This window comes from Rattus norvegicus, chromosome 5 (assembly GCF_021556685.1).
Source record: "Rattus norvegicus strain SHRSP/BbbUtx chromosome 5, alternate assembly SHRSP_T2T, whole genome shotgun sequence".
Classification (NCBI taxonomy): domain Eukaryota; kingdom Metazoa; phylum Chordata; class Mammalia; order Rodentia; family Muridae; genus Rattus; species Rattus norvegicus.
Window position 1 is genome coordinate 143,260,373 of NC_141538.1, and position 27,874 is coordinate 143,288,246.

The 27,874-nt window shown below is 52.2% G+C and overlaps 1 protein-coding gene across 5 annotated transcripts; it reads left to right on the plus strand.

Moving 5' to 3' along the window:
- Window positions 1–5,385: 5,385 nt before the first annotated feature.
- Window positions 5,386–27,857, plus strand: Rspo1 (R-spondin 1). 5 transcript variants are annotated; one of them, XM_087549292.1, is made up of 6 exons: window positions 5,386–6,032; window positions 11,049–11,393; window positions 23,701–23,892; window positions 25,874–26,023; window positions 26,321–26,509; window positions 27,130–27,857. In XM_087549292.1, the coding sequence occupies exons 2-6, from the start codon at window positions 11,300–11,302 to the stop codon at window positions 27,291–27,293; spliced, it is 789 nt and encodes a 262-aa protein (XP_087405418.1). In that variant the 5' UTR covers window positions 5,386–6,032; window positions 11,049–11,299; the 3' UTR covers window positions 27,294–27,857.
- The last annotated feature ends 17 nt before the right edge of the window (window positions 27,858–27,874 follow it).

Here is a 27,874-nt window from a genome sequence, read left to right on the forward strand (position 1 = left end):
TATATTGTATGTGTTCTATTTGTATGTATATGTACCAAATAACCACACTGTATCCTGTAAATGTACAACCAAAATATTGTTGTCTAGCTATTTCCTCGAGATTGCAGCATTTGTCGTAAAGAGGGAGACACAGGAAGAGGTTCGTGGGACTCATTAGAAACTTACAGGACTCAGAGGCCCAGAACTGCCCCACCCAGGCTCTCTAGCAGTAAACCACTGCTGAGGGAGAGGACCCTCTTTAGCGGATGTGCCTACAAGCTACACAGACAGCTTCAGGGACACAGCTGCCTCAGTCACCTGTGCTCATGTAAGTGACCTCAATACGCTCACTGGTGCACCATGCTGGAGTTGGATGGTAAATCTCTATGAGTTTGAGGCCTGTCCTATATATCAAGTTAAAAAAGGGACACCTCAGAAAATTAACTCAACAAATAATAATAAAGTTATGCATACATATGTGTACATGACATATGTACATGACATAGCTCATCTATGTGATATATGCACATGTATGTACAGGTTGCCCATACCCATGTGCATGTGGAGGATGTCAGATGTCCTGCTCTATCTGTCCCTGACTCTCTCCCTTGAGACAGAGTCTCCCATTGAATCTGGACCTCGCCCCCTTTCAGCAGACCGGTGCCAGCAAACACCAGGTAAAGCCTCCAGTCTCCACCCTCACAGAGCCAGGGTTAATGGTACAAAGGCATGCCCAGCTCTTTATGTGGCCGCTGGGGTCCCCATGCATGCACAACAAGTGTCCTTATCCACTGAGCCATCTTTCCAGTCTTAACATCACTTCTTAGGACACTTGAAAAGCTATTGTAACGAGTGACCAAGGCCTGTCAAGGAAAACTGGGTTCTTAAAACCACGAGCCGTGTCTTACTCTCTCCGTTCTCCTGGCCACACTGCTGGAGCCTGATCAATCATAGCGATTGATCAGAGAGGAAACTATGTCTATGCGTGCTTTGCACTCTCTGTGTCCCCTCTAAAGCAATGCCCCACACCAGGCTGATCCTGCTTTCCCAGAAGTATGCATAGAACTAAAGGTCTGACTGCTGCGAAGATCAGAACCACCCTGGAACTGGGCATGGCGGCTCACACCTTTAATCCCAGCACTCAAGAGGCAGGGGCAGGCAGATCTCTGTGCGTCTGGGACCACATAGTGAGTGTGCTAATGTGTCTGGAGGAGACCAGATGCATGCTGAAGCTCTAGAGAGAGTAGACTGAGAATGTGCTCCACCACTCTGAGGGCACGTGTGCCCAGACAGCCGCTCACATCCTGGGATCTCACCACCTTGCCTCCAGGTGACTTATCAGAGATTAACGAGGCAGGTCACCCAGGGCTTTGAACTATCCTTTTCTGGAATGGGCCTCAGGACCCCTGTGACAGTAGATCTTCAACAGCCCTGCCATTGGTCATAGAGTATCGAGGCTGTTTGAGGCTCTGAGTGGCCATGTGCAAATAGAAGTAGGTAGTCTTCATAGAGAAAGACCAGGTGCAAGGAGAGATGTGGGAGGAGGGACTGTGCACCCCTCCAAGGGACAGATGGAGAGTGAAGAGCCTTATGATTCAGGGAAGGAGATGCTCCCCACCCCCATTCTCCACCCCCTCAGATGCTTTACCCACCACAATCTTCCAACAGACCTCCTTCCCCTTGACCCAGCTTCAGAGTGCTTCTGTCCCTTGTCACCCAATGACTTTTCTTGAAACACTAGCGACATGTCTTGAAATTCCTGGTACAACAATAGACTCCTTTTTTTTGCAGGTAATGACCATTGCCATTATTATCTGGTTGCTCTCAAAGTAACCTTTTGGGACAGAGGGTGTCGTTAAAACCAGTGGACAAAGGGGGAAACTGAGGCTCATTGATGCACTGACATATAGAGCAAACCCTGAGTTTCAGTGATGGAGAGCCAGGCCAACGCCACTGTGAAGATGCCCATATTCTTTTTTTCTTTTCTTTTTTCTTATTTTCGGAGCTGGGGACCGAACCCAGGGCCTTGTGCTTGCTAGGCAAGCGCTCTACCACTGAGCTAAATCCCCAACCCCTATGCCCATATTCTTAAAGGCGAGGCAAACAAGGAAGGAAACATAATAACATGAGGAGAGTGCTGGGCTGCCTGGGGCTTGCTCGACATGTAGCAAAGCTCTGGGGTCATCAGGGTCGCCAAACTAAACAAAAGATAAGAAAACATCAAAGTCTAGGATGAAGTGCTCTTGAGAAAGGAACAGGAAACAGTCTGCTAGCAATACTAGTGATGGAAGGAAGAACCTTTGAGGAGTAGGCGGAGTACAAACCTGGGAGAAAAGTCAAAGTGAAAGAAAGCCTTTGATGGCTGGGAACCGGACTCAGATGATAGAGCTGTTGCTGAACAGGCACAGATGCCCATTCCCAGCACAACGAAGTGTTAGAAGATAGGGACAGGAGGAACAGAAATTCAAGGTTATCTTTGGCTTCATAGAGTTCCAGGCCAGCCTGGGCTACATCTTAAAGGAAAAGGGAAAGGGAGGAAGAGGAAGGAAAGGAGAAGCCGGAAGAGGAGGGGGTGAAGGAAGGGGAGAATCAGGGAGAGAAGGAGAACTTCCGTCAGGCAGCAGTGGCTCTGGTGTGGTCAAGGGATAGCCAGGGAGAACGAGGTGGGCAAGCGGAGGCAGGTCCCAGAGGGTTTATGAATCAGGTGGAAACCTTGGCTTCCATTCCAAGTGTGGCCAGATCCGCAGGAAGGATCTGAGCGTGCTGTGGGAGGCTTCGCTGCACAGCCATCTTCATCCAAACCCCCAAAGCCTGCAAGCACGTTCCTCCACATGGCAAGAGGACCTCCCAGCTGTCATTAAGGATCTCGCTGATGGGAAATTTGTCTTAGATCTTCTAGCCTTGCCCCGTGTCATCATAAGGGTTCCAAGACAGAAGAGATGGTGACAGAAGGGAGAGCAGAAGGATGGAGGGAAGGGACCATGAGTCAAGGAACACAGGCAGCCTCTAGTGAGCACTGAGCAGCAGGAAAACACACCTGCTTAGGCTGGCATATGCCAGGACTCTGGAGGCTGAGTCAGGAGGATGCCAAGTAAGAGAGGAAATCACTGGCAGTTTGGATAATAGGTGCAGTGTGAGCCCCCAAGTCTCTGTTGTCTCAAGGAGTCCCAAGTGTTGAGAGGCTGAAGAGGAGGAGCCTACAGTCCATCCTTCCATCCCTCAGCGCCGTGCGCGTGCTCACACTGGCTGGGGGCTGCAGGCTGCTGAGATGCCTAGGGAAGGCCAGAGGTGACATCATTACCCAGAGTGAGGAGAATCAAGCAGGTGTAACTATGTGTGTTCCTGTCATCACAGCACTTTGGAAGTTGAGGCAGAAGGATAGCCATGAATTCAAGGCCAGCCTGAGATACATTGGAAGTCTCTGACTCAAAAAGAACCCAAAAGACAGTCTGGAAGATAGCCCAGTGGGTAAAGTGCTTGCTGGACAAGCATAATGATGTGCGTTTGGATCTCCATCATCCATTAAAAAGCTACGTGTGACAGCAGGTGCCTGCTCTGGGAGGGAGGTGACAGCAGGTCCTAAAGGCTCACTGGCCAGACAGTCTAGGTTCAGTGAGAGACCCAGTCCCAAAAACTAAGGTGGAGAACAATCAATCAAAGAAGGCGTGAGGAAGAGGGACAGAGAAGGGGGCTGGGTATCTTACAGTACACAGTTCAGGGAAGGGATCTTTTGAGTGAGGGTAAGCAGCATGACCATGGTGATAGGCAGGGAGGTAGGAGCCGAATGGTAGACGATGTCCATATTGTCTAGAACATTCCAGAAGAGTCAAAGGGCAGAGAATGGAGAATGGGTCATGAAGAAGATACTTAAGCCTGACGCAAAGAGGTGTTTCAGACAGGTATCCCCTTGTTCCTTGAGCCTGGCAAAGGCTGCAGGACATTGTAGGAATGCCACCAACTAGAGGGAGGAAAGAGAAGGAGAGCTGAGGTACATCGTGGGACAGGAGGGTGAATAGGGTTTCCAGCTTCTGTTGCAAAGGTGGAGACTCTGGGGAGAGGTATTTATAGAGGCACAGAGGCTCTAAGGGAGGCCACGGTGGCTTTTGGCAAGGGACCTATGGGACAGACAGGGTTACTGAGGTTCTGCCCCATTCTTACTTCAACACTTCTTGACAGGAGAGATAAGAATCCACATTGTTCCTGAAGCTGTTTTGAGCTGGTGGCTCATGTGCTGAGGTCGTCCCTGCTAGGAAGAAAGGGACATGCTTGGAGTATGGGGGACATTTGCAAATGTGCAGCAGCTCCACAGGCTTGGTTTGCATGACTTGGGTTTGGAGAAGGAGCCACAGCATCTGAGCGGCACCCGACTAAGCCCGCAGAACCAGAGAGGCATGGACCATTCTGGCTGCCATGACAACCCGGACCATCAAATAGCCACTGAGTCTGACTGTGGTGCTGAGATCAGCCGGATGAGTAAGATCTGTCTGTCTGGAGCTCAGGCACAGCCAAGGGCAGGCAAAGATGAGTGATGTTCCTCATATCCGGCTGACATTTTGAAGCTGAGAAGTGTAGGGGAAGAAGATGCTTCTAGAAGAATCCACCAGTGCCCATTTTGAAGCAGCAGAACCTTCTCAGGGGAAACTACATCCTTTTATAGATCACTTGCTTTAGAGGTTGCGAGTCTCTGGGCGGTTTGCCTGACATCTCAGAGGCTGTGCATTCACACAGATAAGCAAGGGGCAGAAGGAGCCAGCGAGATGGCTCAGCAGACAAAGAGACTTGCTGCCAAGTCTGAGCACCTGAGTCCCATCCTCAGGAGTCGTATGATATCTGGCCTCCATGAGCCTGTGTGCACCCCTCCACACACTAAATAATAAATAAATAAATAAATAAATAAATAAATAAATAAATAAATAAATGTAAAAGAAAGGGCAAAGGGAGGAAGAAGGAAAGAGAAGAATCTGTGGTTGGAAGATTAGGCCATAGATTATACATTTGCAAATCAGTGTGTGGAATATATTAAATGCACAGGAAAATCTCTTCTCTATGCCTCCAGTGGGTCACATGCTCTAACCCCCATCTCCTCCCACCCAGGGGCCTTCCTCCCTTTCTCACCCACCCATGAGCCACACAACCAGACTGCTCAACTCCCACAGACTTCCTCAGGCGAGAAACCTGAGCCTATGCCCAGCACTGACAGCTTCTCCTTCTAGGGGCCGATGCTGAGACTCTCTCTCTCTCTCTCTCTCTCTCTCTCTCTCTCTCTCTCTCTCTCTCTCTCTGCAACAAAATAAAGCCAAACAAAAGCCCAACGCCTGGCGTGGCTGGTCAGGGAGTTATGCAAGTGTGTAAAAAAAATAAAATAAACATTGCGTTTTCGGCATTTAAGGCTGTTTGATTAGGTGCAGAGCGTTAGCCAAGGGCTGATCGGACACATGAGGCTTGGGGCAGCTGGAGAGGGAAGGGCCTCTGGGAGTGGCTGCAGGGTCCTGGACCAGCGTCTATGAACTTGGGGAGGCTTCTGAGCGTGAGCCCAGACTCTGAGCATTGGAGAGCCAGCACCTCCACTTCCTCAGGCTAGCCACCCTGCTGCTGCTGCCTGGTCATTTGACCATCAGGACACCCCAGGGGCCATTCGCTCCTTGGCATCACCACCACCTCCCATCACTCCCAGCGACCCTGTGCCCTTGGCTCAACTGTCAGGGCTCCCTCCTCCACTAAGGAGATTCCACAGCCTGTCTTCATTACTCACCCCCACCCCCCCAGTCAGCCCATCCTCTCTTCTGGAACTGAGCAGATTGCCGTTTGAGTTTCTCTCCATCCAGTCTGAAGGAGGGAGGAACACAGCTGTTTGCCACCCTCAGGCGTGTGGCTCCCTCCTTTCCTCCAGGTTTAACTTCAACCTTCCCTAGGTCACTGCAGGTGTCTGTTACACCTTCCTTTCTTACTTTGTCATCTCCCAAACATTTTTTGAATTCCTGTCCAGAATCGGGCATCCTTCATTTCACGAAGCCCTCAAGACAGATGAAAACCGGGAAGCTGGGAGAAGTTAAGTAACTTAGTCCTGGCCACACAGGCACTGGATGGGGGAGCAGGGACTAGACTGGAGGCTGTATTGTAGGATAGCCCACACTGATTCCAGTGCGACCCGCTGATAGGAAACTTTCCTTCTCCGGGTCTTCCTGACTGGTCAGATGCTCTGAAGGTTTGACCCTGAAGGGAAGAAGGAAATGACCGACCGTCACAAGCCCTGTCGTTCTATATTTGTCCCCTTTCCAAGATTCTGATGAGGGCACGGGCCTTAGCAAGCGTCCTTGGTCCCTGCTCCTAACCCAAGAAAAGCGGGTGCGGAGCGGGGAGAAGGGACGTGAGCTCGCGGCGTTCGCCACAGAGCAGACGGTGCGTCCCTAGCCCGGGTGTGCGGGAGGGGGCTACGAAGTCCCGGGCCCGGAGCTCCAGTCCGTTTTTTCTTACGGATCGGGCAGGGGGGCCGGCCGGGGGTGGCGCCGGGGGATTCCCTCCCTCGTGCGAGCCGGGGACCGGCCCCTCTCCGGGCGCGGGGCGCAGAGCCCGGGCGGCGGACTGCGGGGCCCGCGCGGGCCGCCCCAGCACCAATGCGCCGGGCGGGGCGCTGGCGGCCGAGAAGGCATTGAGCAACCGGGCAGCGGGCGGAGCGCGGGGCCGACGGCAACGCGGGACCCAATAGCCGCGCCGTCGCCCCTCCGGGCTGCCCCGCCACGGCCGCTGCGCCAGGTGAGTCCCGCGGCCCGCGCGGTCTGCCCCGAGGTCCTGGGTCCCGGTCGGAGCGCAGCCGGAGCCAGGGAGGCAGGGCAGAACCCGACCCCATCCCTTCGTCCCGCATCAGCCCGGGACACCCCGCCCCGAGTCCCCAGCCGCGACATTCCCGCCCCAGCCGTGCCCCCACGCACCGCAGCGGCAACCCAGCTGTGACCCAACCCTGACCCACGCGACCCAGCCCCGCCTCAAGTCCCCAGCCCCAACCCAGTCCCCCCCCACCCAGCCTTGCCCACATCCCAGATGCAACCCAGCTGCGACCCAGCCCCATCTGGAGTCCCTAGCCTCGACCCACGCGACCCACGCACCCTAGCTGCGACCCAGCCCCGACCCACGCGACCTAGTCCGGTTCGTGTAAACTGGGTCCCTCCTCCCAGCCTGACGCAGTAGAAGGCCGATGCGCTGCACCGTGGCCTGGAGGGGAGAGGTGTGCTGCGGCCACCCAGGGACTTCAGGGTGGACAGGGCTCGGGAGACCCGATCTTGCCTTGCGCATTTGCGGTGCTCGTGGGGATGCTGGGGACATGGGGGGGGGCAGTGAATCCTCTTCTCTGGCACCTGTCAGGGCTTCACAGAGAGGGAGGGAGGGAGAGAGAGGGATAGAAAGGGAGGAGAGGGAGGTGGGGGAGAGACAGAGAGACAGAGAGACAGAGAGAATATGAGAGAATGAATGGACAGTGAGCGCTGCAGGGCTTCAAGCAGACGGAGCAGAGCTTCTCTCCCCGTTCTGGGTTTGGGGGCAACGGGGTGGGCACAGTCCCCGAGCCTGGCATGGCTCTGCGATGCCCACAGGTCCCACAGGCACGTACTCAGTTCCACCCCTGCCGAGAAATACTTTAGCTCTTTCTGGCATCCGATTCCTAGGCTGGGTGCTGATCCTAGAGATGGGAGTGTTGGCTAGTGAGAAACCATCGACATGGTTTACATTTTTGGGCCTGTATCTGACATCTGAAGGAATACCAATTCATCCTAACAACGTTGTGGCAGGCAAGGAGGTGAAAGTTCTTGCAGCCCCTGCTCAGGCTGAGTTTCCGCCCTCAGCTCCACCCACAGCAGCTGAGTCCCCTTCCTCACCCTGTAGGTTCTCCCCTCCTTGACCCATGTGACCACAGTTTGTGATCTCTGGCCATCTCAGCCTCTGGCCCCCAGATTCTTCACCCTGCACTGGCCCATCCCCAGAGCCGTGATGACCCAAACTCCTTAGCTCTCTCAAAAGCCAATCTCTCCGGGACATCCAGACACATAGTTCCCAGAGGCAAATTAGTTTTAAAATCCTTAACTCCACAGGGCTATGTTTCCCTGTAATCCAACCTTTCTCCTTCATTTGTGACGGAGTAAATGGAAGGGCTAGCCCCTGCAGGCGGAAGGAGATGTGGGATTCTGCCCCAGCCAGCAAGGTCGTTCTCACCCCACCAGCACCCGTGGCCTTCAACGCTGGTCATTGCTCTTTCCCACAGGGCGGTATGATGAGTTCTCCGAAGTGAACTTGTGAGCTATAGCAATTCAACGCCCGGAGTAAATCGGAAATGATGGTAGAAACGAGCAAGGGTGCTTAAATGTCCACCCTCTGCTTCTAGCTCCTCTCCCTGTCCTCCAGAGTGCCAGTGTCCCCTTGGGTGTCCAGGTGGGACCCAGAATGGCTGGAGGGAAAAGAAACCTCAGAGGCAGTAATCTGTGACCCTCAGGAGCTCGGTACCACAAACTGTCTGATCTAAGACCTGTCCTGTATTTAAGTCGCTCCAGCAAAATGTCAGATAGTCTGGCAACATTGGGCCATTGTTCCCAGCCTGAGATTTGCTTCAGCTGTAGCATATGCCCCTTCACAGGGACGAAGGCTCAGCTCTTTACCCAGACTGCATTGCTCCTGTCTGTTGCTTGGACTCCCTGGTATGGATGAACTATTAGCTCCTTTGCTTGGTTTGAGATAAAGATACACCGTGCCCGAAAGTATTTGAGATTCCTACCACTCCAGGGGGAAGCCAGAGCCCCCTATGCCGATGAAATTCACACCTGCCCCTCCTCTCCATGCCAAGCAAAGACAGGTTTCCTGGAGATCCCGTGGGGGTTGGGAAGACGCTCTCACTGGCAGGGACTTGGTGAGTGTGACAAGGGCAGGCCAGAGGGGAAGCTGGGAGGATGGGGAAGGAGTGGAGAGTAAGAAGGGTTAGGAGTTACCATTGGTTAGGCTGGTCAGTCCTTACCCGTGAAGTACCAGGTGCCCTTCTGTGGGCACCAAGAGTACAGAGACAGCTAGATCTTTTCTGACTGGTGGGCCCCACAGAATGAGGCCAAAGTCAAGATCCAGGCTTGACCCCAGACTTGAGTCAGTGTTCACAGGCACAAGGACTGGTGGGCTGGAACTGCCCAATCCTAGCACCCTATCTGACACAGGCTTTCCTGAGAGGTGACCTCTTCAGCACCAGAGTCACCAGAAAGATGCAAATGTGGCAATTGCATGCCAGGGTTCTGCATTTAGCATGCTACCCTGATGATTCAGGGAATGTTAAATTCCTTTATCCAGGGCCATATCGGCACACAATGAAACCTCATTCGTGAAAAATGTAACCACGTTAACTGAAACCCCACGATTGCCCACCCTGCTCTGAGCAACACTGTGGATACGCTCACCTAAGCCCTATCTAAACCAGACTCTTGCAGATGAGAAAATAGGTTCAAAGCTTCCAGGCCAGTAACCCAAAGTAACACAGCTAATTCACCCACAGGGCTGGCCTTGCAAACCTGGCAGCCTGACTCTGAAGTCTGTACCCCTGACCATCAGGGGCCACATCCAGCACGGAGACTCTGTTGGGGCTGGGGACTCTAGTTTGGGAAACTTGGCTGGATATCCATGGTTCTCAGGGCTGGGGTGTGCCGCAGGGGCTGGGAAGTTTTGGCACGGAGTACTAGGTGGGAGGTGGTGCACAGGCAATGGCAGCTGTGGGGCACCAGCGATGGTGGGGGCATCTCTGCGGGCTCCAGCTCCAGCACCAGGTGGGATCTATCAAGCTCACGTAAACACTTCTCACAGGCAGCTTAACCACTTGAGTGTGTCTGGCCTTCAAAGCCAGGGGGAGAGGCCGAGGAGGGAGGAGGGAGGTACCGAACTCCCTCAGGGGGTAATGATTTATCTCCCGTGCAGGTGGGCTCTGCTGGGGCCTCTTTGGGAGGCCAGGGGGTGGACTGGGCACAGAGGAGATGAAGGGGAGAGGCTAGGGGCCTGGAGGCTCTATGCTGAGTATCTCGGATTTCTCATTAGTAAGCCAAAACAACTCAGAACCAATCCCGGTTTCTTAGGTGAAGAGCCTGAGATTCAGGGAGGCCAAACGACCAGTCCAATGACAGCTAACCGGTGAACAGAGCCTCGTGGGGGAACAGGTCAAACGCTCACCCTGTGAGCCTAAAGTGGGTGTGCCGGTGTAATTTTTCTGCGGCAGGCGTGTGGGCGAGCCTGTTGTGAGTGCATGACCCTGTCAGTGGGACCGAAACTCTCACTCCTGCTCCTCCTTAACCCTGAAGCTCAGATGCCCAACTTCTCAGACACTGTGGCGGGCGGGGAGGGACGGGTGCCCCTGCCCCCATCACCCTGGCCGCTGGGTCCAGAGCCCAAGCTCTCTCGAGGCTGGGGGATTATCGCCATTCTCTGCGTCTCTAGCCAGGACGGGCAGTTGCTGCTGTTTATATCCCCTCACAAAAGCCAGGCCCGCCAGGCCTGCTGTGTCAGAGTTTCTGTGGCTGGGGGGGAACGCTCACTTCCTTTTCTCCCTCTAACCCCAGAGGGCCGTGCAGAGTCTGCCTGCTTGCTAGAGGCTGGTGCTCTAACTTCTGGACTGGGACAGGTGAAAGGCACATGGGTGACTCAGCATTGGGAAGAGAAAGCTGAGGAGTCACTCATGGGAGGACAAAGAGTTCCTTTACAATTGTCAGGCTATTCTAGCAGCATGAGGTCTGTAGGGTAGACCTAAAGAAGGACTTCCACTTAGAACTAGTCAGGACCAGGGCCAGCTGGTTCCTATTATTGAGAAATCACTAGGGATGCACAGGTTTAATTTGGGTAACCACTGTATTCCAGTTACTCAGGTAGCTGCTCCCAGTATTAGGATGCAGGACGCCTGGAGACAGAGGGATGAGATTTCTTCTCCAGAGATGCCTGGTAGGGGATGTGCAACAGTGTCCAGACTTCCTGAGTTCTACAGAGTCCAGGGCAGGGAAGGGAGGACATGTAAATTCGGGCTCTAGGGCACCATGGACTTAACCCTTCTCTCTCCTTACCCACAGGTCTGTCTTGAGGGTGGTTCTCTGCTGGCGTGAGAAGACTTCTCATGTGACCCTCTGAGGTGGCTTCAAGCAGGACAGGACCTCCCTTTGGACCGATGGAGAACCTGGCTCCATTCCCCCTCAGATCCCAGCTGAGGTTATGGTGGATCTGGCCTGCAGCCTGGGCCTGGGTCCCCTGCCACTGACCCAGCCTCAGAGCCTATAGCAAGAGACCACCCCTCCTGCAAGGGGCCCGGGGCTGGCCAGTGACTATGCGGCTTGGGCTGTGTGTGGTGGCCCTGGTTCTGAGCTGGACACACCTCGCTGTGGGCAGCCGGGGGATCAAGGGCAAGAGACAGAGGCGGAGTGAGTACCTCTGGGGCTGAGCTGCTGAGGGCCTTGGTGTGGGCGGGACTGGAGAGCCTCTAGTGGCTTTCTTCTATGACGGCTGTTTCATTTGTCCCTGCTTTGTAGCTCTGTGAATTATCGGGGAGGGGGGGGTGGTTTCATTTGTCGAGATGTACTGGTTTATCAACCCCTCATTACTGACCTTCTTTCCTCTTTTAGACTCTGCTTTCTGACTCAACACCTCCCTAGGAGGCCCTTTGACCCAACACCAGTTTTGCAGGGTATCCATGTCCATGCTTCCTAGGGGTGGGGAGAGGCCCTACCCTGCATGCCCTATCCCCCAATCCCAGGCTCAGACATTCAGGGCACCTCTCTGAACTGCAATCCTTTGGACAGAGGCTCTGCACACCTGGACAGTTAGCACCCAGCTTGCTTGATGACAGACAGGAACAGCACAGAAGAGAAGGGGAGGTGTGACTTTCTCCAGTAACTTAAAAATCAGGGCATGGGATTCCCCAAGCTAAAGCCAGCGCACCCTTCAAAGTGGCAATGACCTTACCATGTAAGGCACCCCTGTAAGATTTCTGAGCTTAAGAAAAGCCTATAGGGGCTGGGGATTTAGCTCAGTGGTAGAGTGCTTACCTAGGAAGCGCAAGGCCCTGGGTTCGGTCCCCAGCTCCGGAAAAAAAGAACCAAAAAAAAAGAAAAAAAAAAAAGAAAAGAAAAGCCTATACCCCCAGCTCAGGAAGCTGGACAAGGCTGCCATGACTCTGATGCCTAAGTTGGTCAGACTAGAGTGAGACACTCTGATTTATAAATCAAAACAGAAAGAACGAACGAATAAACAAATAAACAATCAGGACGGAGAGATGGCTCAGTAAGCATGTACTGCTCTTATAGAGGACCTGGCCTCAGTTTCCCAGCATCCATGAGGGGCAGCTCACAATCATCTGTAATTCCAGCAACAGGAGATGTGACACCTGAGTTGTGTGTGTGTGTGTGTGTGTGTGTGTGTGTGCGCACCTGAGCACACACAACACACTTATTAAATATCTATTACTAATATTTATAATATACATACAGATATTTATATAACTGATAAATATAAATTATATACTTACATAATATAATTACTTATTATTAAAAATAAATATTTTTATAAAGGAAAGGAAAAAATAGCAAATCCAGTTTTCTTTTATTTCTCTGTTTGTGTCCCTTCTGTTTATTTGAAACACAGTCTTGCTAGGTAGCCCTGTTTGGCCCAAAATTTCCTATGTAGGCCTCCAATTTGCAGTAATCCTCTTGCCTCAGTCCAATAGTCTCATAGTTTGCAGTTATTCCTCGTGGAGCTCAGTGAGCCCAGGGTCCGTTAAAACCGCTTGCTAAAATTCTAAGTTAACATGTTAGCCTCCTGGCCTGACCCAGGCATCCCTTACCCTCTGCTTAACAGCTGCAGTAATGGGGGCACTCTGTACTGGGAGTGGCCAGTGTATGCTAGTGACCCTGCCAGAGAGCTGGGTGGGGGCCTCTCCCTCCCAAGGCCTTGTCCCTCTTTCGACATCCCCCATCAAGGGCTGTCGTGCAGGCAGGAAGTCTTTCCGAAGTCTCGCCCAATTCCCCCTTGCTTCACTTTTCTCATGGGACTGATGCCCACAAGCCAGAGAAGGCTGAGAGAGGGCCAAGGCTCTCTCCACAGGAGCGACTCAGCCGGGAGAGGGAGGCTTGAGAGAATTGGTGAAGCTGGAAAAAACCCCAGCTTAAGAAATAATTAGGGAAGGTGAGGTTCCAACAGCAGCAGCAGCAGCAGCAGCAGCAGCAGCAGCAGCAGCAGCAGCAGCAGCAGCAGCGAGGCCTTCGAACTCCTCCCCATGCCTCTGTTGTGGCCAGTGTCTTGGACTCCATGGGCCAGATGTGGTTTAGTGATTTATAATCAGTCTCCTCCATTTCCGAAATGGGAAAACAGAGAGAGACATTGAGACAGAGAGAGGGGCCAGCCTCACTCATGTGGCAGGCATGGTGATCCTGTTCACCCACAGAGGGTCATCTGTCCACAGACTCAGGTGGACATCAGACCGGGGTTGAAGTCAGTAGAACGGACATAAAAGCACTGAAGTGGGATTTAGTAGAGCCGGCTTCTGTCTATGGCTGTCAAACACAGCAGTTTCAATATGCTTGATTTTGAAGTAGCCACATCAGTGCCTGGGCAGCCTGTATAGCAGCTTGTATTACTGACTGATGTCAGAGTCTAGGTCAGACAGGGCAAGAACTCAGTGCTGTGAGGGTCCCCAGGCATGACGGCGTGTGCCATCAGTTGGTCCTTGTTACATGGTGATCCTGAAACGCCTGTGAGGTGGCTATGTCACTGCATAAGAGCACAACCAGATGTCTGGGCGTGATGGATAGAGAGAGATATGGGTACACTGCTGGCTTAATGGTGGTACTGGGGGTTGGACCAGGACCTCAGGCATGCACACCCCAATTTTAGACATACATATAAATGTTATATGTATCTATGAAGTTAAAAATAGTACACTGTGTGCATGTGTGTGTATGTATGTGTGTGTGTATTCATGGTGGGCAGAGGATTCTTATGACACAACTTATGGATGTGGAGGTCAGCAGACAACTTTCAGGTGACAGTCCCTGCTTTCCCCCTTGTCTGAGACAGGATTGGGATCTCTTCGCCGCTCTAAGTGGGGCTAGCTGGCCTGTATTCTTCTCTTTCTGTTTCCCATTGGTGTGCTGGGACCATAGATGCTTTTGATATGGGTCCAGCTTTCACATGGATTCTGGGGAACCTGAAGTCAAGTGATCTGGCTTGTGCAACAAGCATTTCTGTCTGATGCGCCACCTCTCCAGCCTAGTCTTCGTTCTTTTCTTTTGTTCTTCCTCTTCCTCCTCCTCCTCCTCCTCCTCCTCTTCCTCCTCCTCCTCCTCTTCCTCCTCCTCCTCCTCCTCCTTTTTTGGTTTTTGGTTCTTTGGAGACAGGATTTCTCTGTTTATCAGTCCAAGCTGTCCTGGAACTTACCATGTAGGCCAGACTGGCCTGCCGTAAACTCACACAGATCCACCTTTTCTTATTTTAAAGCAAACTTTGTAAAACATAAAGTTCCATTCAGACTTCAGTTCTCAAGGCCCATCAGACCGTTTTGCAATATGGTTTCTGGGTATCATGGGGGAAGGGAAGAGGAAGGCTCTGGCCCATGTGGAAGGGCATTGGGAGGGTCCAGTAGAGGAGGACACCTTGATGTACAGAGGAGCCTCTGCCCTTTGCCTGTCTGTCATCCTCTCCGGTGTGTCCGTCAACAACCACTGGTGAGAATCGAGCCTTTGGTGTTTTGAACCTAGAAGTGTCTGATGTTGAGGTCTGAGAGATAGTCTCCCCGCATGGAGTGAGAGAGTAAAAAAAAGAACCATTGAGGATCCCCTCCTTCCCTCTCTTTCGCCTCACCCACTCTCAGGTGGCGGCATCTCACAAATTCCTCTTCACATGCACCCTCTTTCCATCCAGGATACCTTTCCTCAGTTCCTGCTCCCATCTCCTTCCAGGACCCTCTACTCGGTCCTGCCCTGGTTGGGGGAAGCTCTCCTTCCCTCCCTGAGCCCCACACCTTGTCTCTGGTACTTGTATCCCTCCCATTGCCTGTGCTCCTGTCCCTCTCCCTTCATTTAGCTCCTTTCACTCCCAGGAAACTATACTGAAAACCAGGGATACAGTCATGGTGGCTCAAGTCCGTAATCGTAACTCTTGGGAGGTTGAGGCAGGAGTACTGTTGATAGTTGTGAGTGAAAGGTTAGCCTGGGCTACATAGTGAGCCTAACCTAGACTACATAGTTGCCCCTCCCACAGTGGACTCTGTCCCATAGGAAGCCAGCACCCATGAGAATAGAAGCCCCACTCACTGTGATGAAGCCCCAGACCATGGCACAGAGTCCAGGTTCCCTCGAGCTGCACCCAAACTGTGGAGTCCCTGCGGTGGAGAGGCACAGAGGCCTACTGGCTATGCTCTCTCTCCCCACCAAGATAAGGGATAAAGAGGGGTTGGGGATTTAGCTCAGTGGTAGAGCGCTTGCCTAGGAAGCGCAAGGCCCTGGGTTCGGTCCCCAGCTCCGAAAAAAAGAACAACAACAAAAAAAAAGATAAGGGATAAAGAGTCTGGACTTGCCTTCCCTTGAGCTGTGGCTGCTGATAGGCCACCAAGAGGCTTCCATGGGAGATTTGGGCTAGCCTTGGCAAGGCAGGAAGGGAGCATGTTGGCCTTTGTGAGATACAGTGAGGGTCTACACTGTAAAGATTTATTTATTATTTATTATATATAAATACACTGTAGCTGTCTTCAGGCACACCAGAAGAGGGCATCAGATCCCCATTACAGATGGTTGTGAGCCACCATGTGGTTGTTGGGTTTTGAACTTGGGACCTCTGGAAGAGCCGTCAATGCCTCTTAACCACTGAGCCATCTCTCCAGCCCTGAAGTGGTACTGTGCTTCCTCTTGAGTTGAACTCCCAAACGTCCTGGGCACCATGTGCACACAACAGACAGCCTCTATCCCAGAGAATCCAGGGTTAAACCCCATTCCCAAGATGAATCCATGTTGCCTTTTACTGCTTTCTTTCCTCCAGCCGAATCCTCCACCATCTCTTCATCCTCTACCCACCACCACGCCTCAGGCCTGTCTTACAGAATCCAGCTGTTCCAAGGCTGTAGTTCACCCACAAGCACTAACATGAGTCCCAAGGATTCTCTCATTGCCGTAGCTCACTTGAGTGCCTACCTGTGCCCAGCCCGGCTCTCCCCGCTCAGTGGGTGCTCACCGGCATCTATGCCAACATCACAACCTCGAGACCCCACAACACACACTGCCCCTCAGCTCTACATTAAATACTTCCACCTCTTGGGAGTCTCAATCCTTCCCTGGGCTTTCACTCAGAAATGAGACCAACTCCGCCCTCGCAAGCCCTTTCTAGTGGGAGGAGACATCTCAGTGGAAATGACAACATGAGGTTGTCAGGATTGATTCAAATGCTGGGGAGAGGAGACCACAGGAAAAGACCCCATCCAAACTGGCAGGGAGGTGATCAAGGAGAGCATCCTGGAGGAGAAAGAAGCCTTGCCTATGTGGCCAGAAAAGGGGTCTTGAGGATCTAGAGAGACGGCTCAGCAGTTAAGAGCACTGGCTGCCTTAGCAGAGGACCTGGGTTCCATTCTTAGCACCCATGTCAGTTCACAACTATTTGCAACTCAAGTTTCAGGAGACTCAACTCTCTCCTCTGGCCTCCTCCAGCACCGTGGGTGAATATGGTACACAGACATATGTGCAGGCCCAACATCCATACAGAACTTTAAAAAAGATACTATGTACCTGGGAAGCAAAAGGTTCCAGAGCAGAGGCAGTGGCTGGTAAATGGGAAAGGCTGGTGTCCTTTCCAGCCCCTCCCTGCCTCCCCTGAGCCTGAGAAGCCTCCTTAGATAAGCCTGCAGCTCTGGGCTCAATCGCCACCCTAGAGTAGCAGGGAGTGGGGATCTGATCCCTCTCCTCACCTGTGGGACAAAGCCTTGTTGAACTCCAGGGCACTCAGCACCTTAGGGCCTTTGCACAGGCCATTCCTCCTGTGAGGCACGAGTGTCCTTTCTCCCCTAGCCACTGGCTCAGAGAGTGAGTGCTCTGTGTCACTGTTCTGTAACTCTCTGTCCCAGGGTCAATCCTGCTTCCCTACAGCTGGCTAGACCTTTGTCACCATGCCCTAGCATTCAGCTCCCAGCAGTCCTGGGAACACCGTTAGCTGTGCAGTGAATGCCCCACCCCCACCCCCACCCCAGGAAAGAGCTTCTGCTTCTCCTGTGCTTTTTTCTTTTTCTTTTTCTTTTTCTTTTCCTTTTCCTTTTTCTTTTTCTTTTTCTTTTTCTCTTTGAAACAGTCTCAAATAGCCCAGGCTGCTGAGAAAGACCTTATATTGCTGATCCTCCTGCCTCCACCTCTCTAGGGTTGGGATTGCAGACTTGCACAATCACACCGGATTGATCTAATTCTGGGGACAGAACCCAGGCTCATGCTGTGCTAGGGAGCCTCTCAACCCACTGAGCTACAGCTCTAACCCCTCCCCTTTGTATCCTCTATGCATCCCCCAAACACGCATCATCTTCCTTGGGTCCTCCATTCAAGGTCATATTCCCATGTGTGAGCCAGTTCTACCTCCGTGGAGCCCCCTCCCACAGTTGTGTGGTACCGTCCCTGCCACTCTTGAGTCTCTCTAAGCTGTTAGGGGTGAGGGGAACCTTGGTAAACAGTCCTTGGGTCACCAAGCTGACACCTTCCCATCACTGAGTCCCCTCATCTGAGCTTCTGAACCCTCAAGGGCCTAAGAGCCTTCATGATGGCTTCTGGACCCTCCTCTGACCCAGGGTCTGTATCCTGACTCTCCCAGGCTCTTCAGGTCTCCACTCCATCAGTTTCTCTGCCTCTGAGTGCCTCTGAGTCTTGGCATACCAACCTTCCCACCGCACACTTCCCTTTCTTCCCTCCCCCATGTCTGAGACAAGGCTCACCCTGTCCCTGGAGATGGGGCTCAGGTTAGTCTTCCTGAGTGCGCACTGCTCTTCCCTTGCTTCCTGAAGCCTTCTCTACTTCCTCCCCAGCTCCTTTGTTACTGTTGTTTTCTTTTGTTTTGTATGTTTGGTTGGTTAATTTTTCAAGACAGGGTTTCTTGGTGTAGCCCTGGCTGTCCTAGAACTCCCTCTGTAGACCAGGCTGGCCACAAGTCCAGAGATCCTCCTGCCTCTGCCTCCTGAGTGCTAGGATTAAAGGCATATACCACCATCTCGACCCCCACCTACCCCCCAACCCCGGGATTTCCTACCTTTTAACTTGGTTCCTCTCTCTCTCTTCCAGCTTGCACCTCCCCAAGATCCCTCCCCTACCTCTTTCTACACCCCTCTCTCTCTGCTTCTTTGTGGAGGACAGGAGCTCCTGGGGCATCAGCTGGTCCTACTATCTGCTGCTCCAGAGTCACTCTTCCGAAAACAACAGTATTATTTTTTTTCGTTTTCTTTTTTTCGGAGCTGGGGACCGAACCCAGGGCCCTGCGCTTGCTAGGCAAGCGCTCTACCACTGAGCCAAATCCCCAACCCACAGTATTATTTTTTATGTTACTCCATTCCTTTTGTGCCTCCCGTACTGAAGCCAGTCGGGCTACCAACTAAACCTGCTCCTGGTTCTTTACTTGTCATTCAAGCATTCGACTTGTTGGTACCTCCCTCTCCCGGTGAGTACTCTCTCTTCTCATGGCTCCTATGATACAGGATGCTTTCAGAATCCTTCCCCATCTCTCAGTTTGCATTCAGCAAGGCTAATCTCTTCCTTTTCTGTTCATGACCTTCCTGATGCTACAACGCTGTAATACACGGGTTCCTCCTGTTGTGAGGCCTCCCCCAACCCTAAGGTTATATTGTTGCTACTTCATTACTAATTTTGCTACTGTTATGAATCGTAATGTGAATATCTGCTATGCAGAGTATCTGTTCTGCCACCATGAGGTGGAGAGCTGGTGCTGTAACCCCCTTGCCGTTGACATGCCTGCTTGGCTTTGTGTGTGTATGTGGGAATGGGTTGTTTTGTTGGTGTTTGGGTTTCTTTGAGGCAGGGTTTCATGTAGCCTAGCTGAGGTTAGCTTAGAACTTGCTGTATAGCCAAAAACTGGCCTTGAATTCCAGATCCTCCTGCCTCTACCTTCCAAGTACTGAGATTATAGTCCTGCAATACTTCGCCTTGGCTGGCTGTTGCCACAGTCAATCTACTGATAAACTGTGTCTCTTGAGCTCCAGCCCCATAGGCCCCACTGCCTGGTGGTCCCCTTTCCTTGTGTCTCACTGGGACTGCCCACTCAGCATGACAAAACTCTCAATCCCGTTCTTCTCCTGGGATTTCTGACCCAGTGAAGAGTCAGTGATTACCCTGATATATAAGTTCATTGTCTCGAAGTCACCTTAACTTGTGTATTTCCCTTTATACCACAGCCCAACACCTGGTATTGGGGATCTGCCCCCTGCAGATCTCAGCTCTGTTTGCCTCTTTCCTGGCTCTCAGTCCTGCTCTGTCTCACCGATTTTTGAAGCTGGTTCTCACTAAGTGTCCTATGCCAGCCTCAGACTTGCAAATCCTCTTCCCTTGGCTTCCAGAGAGGTGTGTGATACCTCTGCCATCCTTTCTGGAGGGGTTTGGCCTGAGTAGCTTTCAGCTTTCTCCTCTGCCACTTCGCCAGCCCCTTGTCCACTGCACTGGGGGGGGGGGGCTGCTCACATGGAGGCCTAACTATGGCTCCTGTCAGCCTTCCTTGCTGCCTTTGAACTAGTGTCTCTGTGCCTCCTGTAGAGTTGAGGTTCTTCTTGATCTGGCCTTGCTTCTCTTTCAGCTTCTGATGTTACCAGTCTCTGTTCTCCCTAAGATTGTCCTATGTTGACTCTGGGTGTGCCACACTTCCATAGCCAATACCAACGTCAATAGGGAAGAATGTAGTGGCTGGTTCAGTGGCATTGAACACTGGGACTCTGAGGCCTATTCGAATCTGTTTGTTTGTTTGCTTGCTTGAGACAGGGTTTCTCTGTGCAGCCATGGCTGTCTTGGAACTCTCTCTGTAGACCAGGCTGGCCTCCACCTCAGAGATCTGCCTGCCCCTGCCCTGAGTGCTGAGACTAAAGGTGTTCGCCATCACCTCCTGACACCAATCTGTCTTAACAGAGTGGTTAAGCAGAGAGACTGAATATTGCAATCTTGCTCTTAAGAGCTAAGTCTCATTGTGCAGTCCCAGAGCCCTGGTACTTGGGAGGTTGAGGCAGGAGGCTTAAAAAGTGCAAGGCAAACCCGGACTATAGAGCAAGTTCAAGGCTAATCTGAACAACTTAACGAGCTCCTATCTCAAAGTAAAAAGATTGAAGACGTGGCTCAGTGGTAACAGGCTTACCCAGCACCTGAAGGCTGTGCATCATTCTTCAGGGCTGAAAGCAAAAACAAAAGAAAAATAGGACCAAAACCAAAGCTATAGGAGGGACACTTGGGACCACCTCAGTCATTGAGGCTGAGGCAAAAACAGAGTGATCATTCAGCTCTGAAACAAACTGAGTCAAGTGTTGGTGACTCACAAAGCCTTCCATGAAATGGAAACAGTCCCTAAACTCTACACTCTTGGCACACAGCTAAGCAAAGCCCTAAAGACTCCACAGAGCTGCCGTGTAGCTGCCCCTGCAGTGAGCAGACGGGGGGGGGGGCACCGCTGACTCCATGCAAACAAGTTTCACATTGAAGAAGCCACTGAGCCGTGCCCTTGGTTTCCACACTCCCTTCAATGGCCTCTATTTGCCTCTAGTATGCTGTGTTCCCTATGCCTGGAACACGTACCAGCTGAGGCATCATGGTCCAATAATTTAAAATCTTCATCGCCTCTGTAAAAAGGACAGTGGCTACGCACAGTGGGATGGGTCTGGTGGTTCACATCTGTCATCCCAGCACTCGGAAGGCAGAGGTGGAGAATATTTCAAGGAAGCCTAGGCTACGGGACATAGCAGTTCTGGACTAACTTGGGCTACAGTGTGAGATCTCCCTCGATCTCAAAAGGGAAAGAAAGCTGGGGAAGTAGCTTGGTTTGTTAAGGGCTTCCCTAGCATGTGCAAAGCACATTTCTAGGGCCTCATAAAGTTGGATGTGGTGGCACAAGCCCGTCTTCCCAGTACTCGGGAAGTAGGAGCTGGAGATCAAGACTAGTCTTGGCCACATAGCTTAAGAGGAGCCTGTGGCCAATTTTGGGGCCATCCTGGGCTACATAGTGAACCTTTGCTCAAAATACAAACAAAACACTGGGAATGGTGGGGCACACCTTTAATTCTAGCACTTGGGAAGCAGAGGTAGATGGATCTCTATGAGTTCAAGGCCAGCCTGCTCTACTCTAGGAGTAGTAGTCATAAAGCTGAAAGTACAAATGGTCGGGGCAGGATGGCTCAGTGGCTTGCTCTGCCAGCATGAGGGCTCAAGGTTGAATCCGCAGGGCCCACGAAAACAAAAACCAGGCCCGGCTGTGCATACCTGTAACACCGTCAGTGTGGGACAGAGACAGGCAGCTCGTGAGCACTCACTGGTCATTGAGCTTAGCCAAAATGTCCAGCCTCAGGGCAAGTGAGAGACCCTGTCTCAAGGCCATGGAGCAGGGAGTGATGGAGGAAGTCAGGGTCCTTCTCTGGCCTCCATGTGCACGCGTGTGGAGGTGTGTACCTGCACACTCACATGCACGCAGCCTACTACACACAGAACAAATAGACAAGCAATACTTCTGAGATTCGCTTTGAGCGCTGGTTCCAGGTCTCATAGGCATCAGTAACCTTTCTCTCGCATCCTCCTGTTAGCATCTAGAAGAGTCCTGTGCAAAGGTCTCTCTAAAGGAAACACTGCCCACGGAACTGAAGTTCCTTAGTGTGATACTGAGAGAAGATACCTTATCTCCCACCATTCCCTCCCCCGAATTATCTGCATGCCCCTCTCTGGTCTTGTTCCTTCCAGTACCCTTAATTCTACTCTCTAAAAGACATATTTCTACTGGTCCTTGAAGAAGAGACTCTCCCCGTTTAAGAGTCCTTTTTCTCCTCTTTCCTCCTCTCCTTTCTCCTTCCATTCCCTCCTCTCTCTCTCTCTCTCTCTCTCTCTCTCTCTCTCTCTCTCTCTCTCCCTCTCTCTTTTTTCTTTTCTCCTTTTTTAAAAAGACAATACCTTTTTTTATTACCCTAGTCTGACCTCCAACTCATAATCCTCCTGCCTCGTCTATCAGAATGCTGGGATTCCATGCGTAAGCCACTATGCCAGCCTTCTCCAGACCCTTGAGTCCAGTGCTGCTGACTGGGGGCTCACATATAGCATTCACATATAGAGGGGTGTCCACCCCATGGAAGGCCAGCCTGTCTGCAGAGAAGCTTGACTTACTTGATGCCTGACCCCTGGCTTTATCGTGTGGCACGTGGAAGATGATGGGTGAGTGCGGGCTGAACAGTTAACGAAGGCTCAGAATGAGAGCTGAGACTCAGCACTGCTATGGAAGGTCATGCTGCCTTCACAGACAGCCCCAAACCGGGATGTCTTAGCCTTAGTGTCACAGACCTTTTAGACCACACCATTTGTTTCGTCCAGGGTTGGTCCACACACTGGAGAATGCTCGATGGCTTCTCTAGTTCTGTTTTGTTTTCAAGACAGGATTTCTCCACGTAGCCCCAGCTGTCCTGGAACTTGCTCTGTAGACCAGGCTGGCCTCAAACTCAGAGATCCACCTGCTTCTGGCTCCTGAGGGCTAGCTAGGATCAAAGGTGTGTGTTACCACTGCCTGGCTATCAAGGGCTTCTATTTCTACTCTCTTGGCCCCAATGGCAACTCGCTTCTCTGGTTGTAATGATCAAAAGAGTCCATAGGGACTGGGTAGATGGCTCAGCCGTTAAGAGCACGTGTTGCTCTTGCAGAAGACTGGCATTCAGTTCCCAGCACCCACATGGTGGTTCACCACAGTCTGCAGCCCTCCGAGCCTCCAGGTATACACATGGTGCACATGTATACATGCAGGCAACACACACACATAAAGTAAAAAATAAATCTTTTTAAAAACATCCCTAGGGTTGGAGATGTAACTCCATACTCTGCTTACCTTGCTTGAACAAGGCCCTGGCTTTGGTCTGTAAACCCCCTAGACCAGATGTAGTGCTATCCGCTTGGGATCCCAGTACCCAGGAAGTGAAGGCAGGAGGACAGAGGTTCAATGTCATCTGACTATAAGAGACCTAGTTTTTAAGAAAGAAACAGAAAAGGTTGGTCAAATGTTTCCTAGGAAGTAAAGCCCCTCAAGTTGAGACTATTAGTCTAGGCATGGATTATTCCAATTGTCTTTCAGTCTTTCTCCTTGGATCATTTAATCCAGGGTGGCTCTTGATCTTAAAACTTTACCAGCAATTGAGAAGCTACATTGGGCACCTTAGGCTGAAGTTTCCTCCTCTTGGAGAGAGACGGGGTAAGTTAAAGGGACATATAGATTTTCATCTCTGGGGATAAAGAACAAGCTCAGGATGTGCTGGGGCCAGGAAGTTAGGGTACCAGATCTAGACATCTACGCCACCTAGTTAGGGGTTCTGGGCCTGCGCCTGAAGGCAGCCTTGCACAGAGCTGTTCACGTAGGTCTTCCTTCTGAGATTCACATTCCCTTTGTGCAACAAAGCCCCAAAAGGATCATGACCCATCCTTGTGGGAGCCCAGCAATATGGGGTGTACTCTACAGATACCTTTTCATCCTTTCTCTACCCTGTAGTCAGTGCTGAGGGGAGCCAAGCTTGTGCCAAGGGCTGTGAGCTCTGTTCAGAAGTCAACGGTTGCCTCAAATGCTCGCCCAAGCTCTTCATTCTGCTGGAGAGGAACGACATCCGCCAGGTGGGCGTCTGCCTGCCGTCCTGCCCGCCTGGATACTTTGATGCCCGCAACCCCGACATGAACAAATGCATCAGTGAGTGTGTGGGGCTGGGGGCTGGAGAGGCCCCGGATCCTGGAGGATTGTGCTTTGGCCAGTGAGAAGTGTTGAGCAGGCACCGGAAAGAGGGGTGCGGCTCTTGATTCACATATACAACTGCCAGGCGGACATCTTTCTAGATACTCCACCTATAATCCCACAGTGCACACACCAGAAGTCCATCCTTCTCTCTCCATATCTGCCCCTACTTCTATTCCCACAGGTCACTCGGAGTGTTAAATTGATCTGTCAAGCCAGAGACCCAGAAACTAATCTCTCACTGTGCTGACCAACCCTTCCCCCATTGTCATATCTAGGCTCCCAGCACCTGTCACCTATACCATTTCCACAGACTGTCCATCTGTCTCCCATCCCGCCCTCTGCACTGCAACCACCATGATGCTTCGGAGACCCACAGCCTTGCTGGTGCATACCCCTGCTGCTAGTTACCCCATGTCAGCTCTACCCTGGCTCCAGAGAAGCCCCAGTCTGGCCATTCTGCTCTCTCTTTTTTTTTTCTTTTTTCTTTTTTCTTTTTTTCCGGGGCTGGGGATCAAACCCAGGGCCTTGCGCTTGCTAGGCAAGCGCTCTACCACTGAGCTAAATCCCCAACCCCCCATTCTGCTCTCTTACAACTCCTCTTGGCTTCTGGCTCTGCCTTTTCACCCTAGCCACAGTCCCGTGTGTTGTAAGGCACATGCTATCCTGTCTCCATCCCATCTCTGTGACATTCTGGGGGACATCCAGTGAACAGTCCATGTAAGCCATGCCAGTGTTTCCTCCCTTGAACTACAGAAGTCATTTCCAGATCTCCCTTTGGAGGGAGGCTGGGTAGAAGGGACCACAGGTTCTTAGAGCTGATAGCTTAGAGGCGATGGGGGGGGAAATGCCTGGTGATGGCTAAGCCATCGGAGTTCTGATCTCAGCTTGGCTACTAGCTCATGGTATGACCTTGAGTGACTCTCAGCCCCCTGACTGCTCTCATCTTTAAGTTGGAAGAGCTAGTCCCCCCACCCCCACTCTGGTTGTTGGGAGACACACCTATAAACCTCTTGGTGTCTGGCACTCAATAAATGGTAGCTACTATTGCATCTAAGCATCTTGGGCAAGGCGGGCGGGGTGGTGGTGGTGAGAGGCAGAAGGAAGAAGAAGGGAAGCAAAGTTGAAATTAAGCCACTGAGGTACAGAAGGAGGCAGGTGGGTAGCTCCGTAAGGGGAGGTGGGCCCTGGGAGTTGCCCTATTGATCTTCGAGACACCGGGGGAAGAAGGGATTCGTGGCTGTGTCAGAGTCTGGTTAGACTGGCAGCGGGGCTTCAGGTGCCAGAGACTGGGAGGAACCCAGTACCGCCCAGTCCGGAAGGGGAGATGATGGAAGGCCTGTCTGTTCCCAGCCAAACCCCATTCTGCCCACCTCCCGCAAAGGGGGGAGCTGGCAAGGAGAGGTAGGGAGGGACCCTGGAACTTGGATTTGCACGGGGAGAGGAATTTGCCCTGGGATTGTGCCCACTTGTCTGAGTATACTGTTTCTGCTCTGGGCAGGAGGAGACCCAGTACTGGGGTGCTGTGGGTGCCATGCAATGTGGGAAGGGGTGCCACACTGGTACTGCCTGGGGGTTCATTCTCCCATTCGGTCCCGTTCTTTTTAGGGGGGAGCTCTGGGAAGCTGAAACACTCCTGTCTGTCTCTACCAAGTCCAGAGGGCCCCCTCCTCCCCTGAAAACTTTGGACCTCATATTGAGTCCCAGGATCTGAGAGTGTTTGGGTTCTGGTTGGCTGTTGCTGGCAAGAGTCCCAGCCAGTACTCGGGAGTGGCTACTTGGGTATCTCTCCACTTTGAAAGATTCCTCTGTAGGAATCCCAACCTAGAGCAAGATCCTGACCTCTTTGAACGGGAGTAAGTGTGGGCTTTGGGATTACAGATAAAAAGAATGTGCCTATCGTGGCCTAGGCCAGACTGTATTCTATTCCTGTCCCCAGAATGCAAGATTGAGCACTGTGAGGCCTGCTTCAGCCACAACTTCTGCACCAAGTGTCAGGAGGGCTTGTACTTACACAAGGGCCGCTGCTATCCAGCCTGTCCCGAGGGTTCCACAGCAGCCAACAGCACCATGGAGTGCGGCAGTCCTGGTAAGGCTGGAGGCGGAGGGCCCAGAACCCAGAGCAGAGAGTCTGATAGAAGTCTGGCCACTGAGTGAAGGCGGGAGGGGAGGAAGACAAGGATCACCTTCTGGAACAACCTTTTGGTGTTTTTTGTTTTGTTTTGTTTTCCTGTGGTTCTCTTCTTCTGGGCTAAAGAGCTCAGACCTGACGTGAGGTCTGAACTGAGGGTGGGTTCGTGAGTGTGGATTCCCTGGGTCACTCAGGGGCAGGCGGGGTAACCCCTTTGCCTCTTGCTTCTCTCCCTCTTACCTCACCTCCTGTCAGCACAATGTGAAATGAGCGAGTGGTCACCGTGGGGCCCCTGCTCCAAGAAGAGGAAGCTGTGTGGTTTCCGGAAGGGATCGGAAGAGCGGACACGCAGGGTGCTCCATGCTCCTGGAGGAGACCAAACCAACTGCTCAGACACCAAAGAGACCCGGAAGTGTACCGTGCGCAGGACGCCCTGCCCTGAGGGTGAGCTGCAGGCTTCTGCATCCTGGGAACCAGTTACATCTATGTCCCATGCTGTGCAAGCTGGGAGCATATCTTGGCTGAGAACAGTGGGATGCTGTGTGGCAGGAATTAGTAATGTCTGAAGGCATGATCCATGTAGCTGTCCCATTTCTTCAGGGTGTACATTTTAGAAGGGTCCTCGGAGAGCAGAGAGGGGAGGCTAAGCCCCAGAAACTTGGACCCATTTAGACAAGGCCACAGAGCCTGCAGTTGGCAACAAGGTAGATACTGCCCACTTTGCCCAGTCTCAGAGGTGGCTGATGAATGGCAGGGAGTGGGGACTGTCGCATTGGTCCTGAACAGCCAGGAAATGCTCTAGGGTCTTTGGGGTTCAGGGGCTGAGGAGAAGGAGGGTGTCTGGTGTACACTGGGAATGGGATAGAGGTAAATCTTTAGGGATTGTTTCTTAGACTTGTGCTGTGCTGTAAGGTCCCCTGAAGAAGCTGCAGTGTGAGGAAGCATTGAGGTGACTTCCTGTTGCTTTTCCACCCCATTTCCTTGCCATGGCCTTCTGAGGACCCTTGGGCATCCAGAGTGTGTGCGTCCTTTGCTGATTTTCCTCCACTATCCAATTGTTGCAGGGCAGAAGAGGAAGAAGGCGGGCCAGGGCCGGAGGGAGAATGCCAATAGGCACCCGACCAGGAAGAACAGCAAGGAGCCAGGCTCCAACTCTCGGAGACACAAAGGCCAGCAGCAGCCACAGCCAGGGACAGCAGGGCCACTCACATCAGTAGGCCCCACCTAGGCACAGTGACCAGTCTCCAGTTACGTGTGGAAGAATCCAGTGCTGTGAGAACTTTCCAGAACTGGAGCATCTGGGAAAGAAAGTCCACACATACCCCATTCACCCACCCATCCATCTATCCATGCATCCATGCACACATATGGCCACATCTGAAAACTTCCACACGCGCGCACACACACACACACACACACACACACACACACACACACACACACTCTTGAGGTCACAGAAGATATTTCCATTCTGTGGCCCAGCTGTATATTCAGCCTAGGATGCTCTTAGAAGGCGTAACTGAGAGAACCTTTCCCAGCATCTGAAGCTAAACTTCAATGAGTGGAACCTTCTGGAGGAACTTCTGGGACAGCATCTGCCAGATGGACGGCAGATTGGAACCAAAACTGGAGCAGCTGCCGAGGGGAAGAATGCTCTCCCTGTCCTGAGAGGCACTCCCAGCTTCGAGACTTGATTGTTGGAGAATCATTACACATCCGGGGTGCACGTCACGGCTGACCTGACTTGGAAACTGCGTAAAGGTTTATTTCAAATTAAAAAGAGAGAAACAAACCCCAGCACTCCATTCA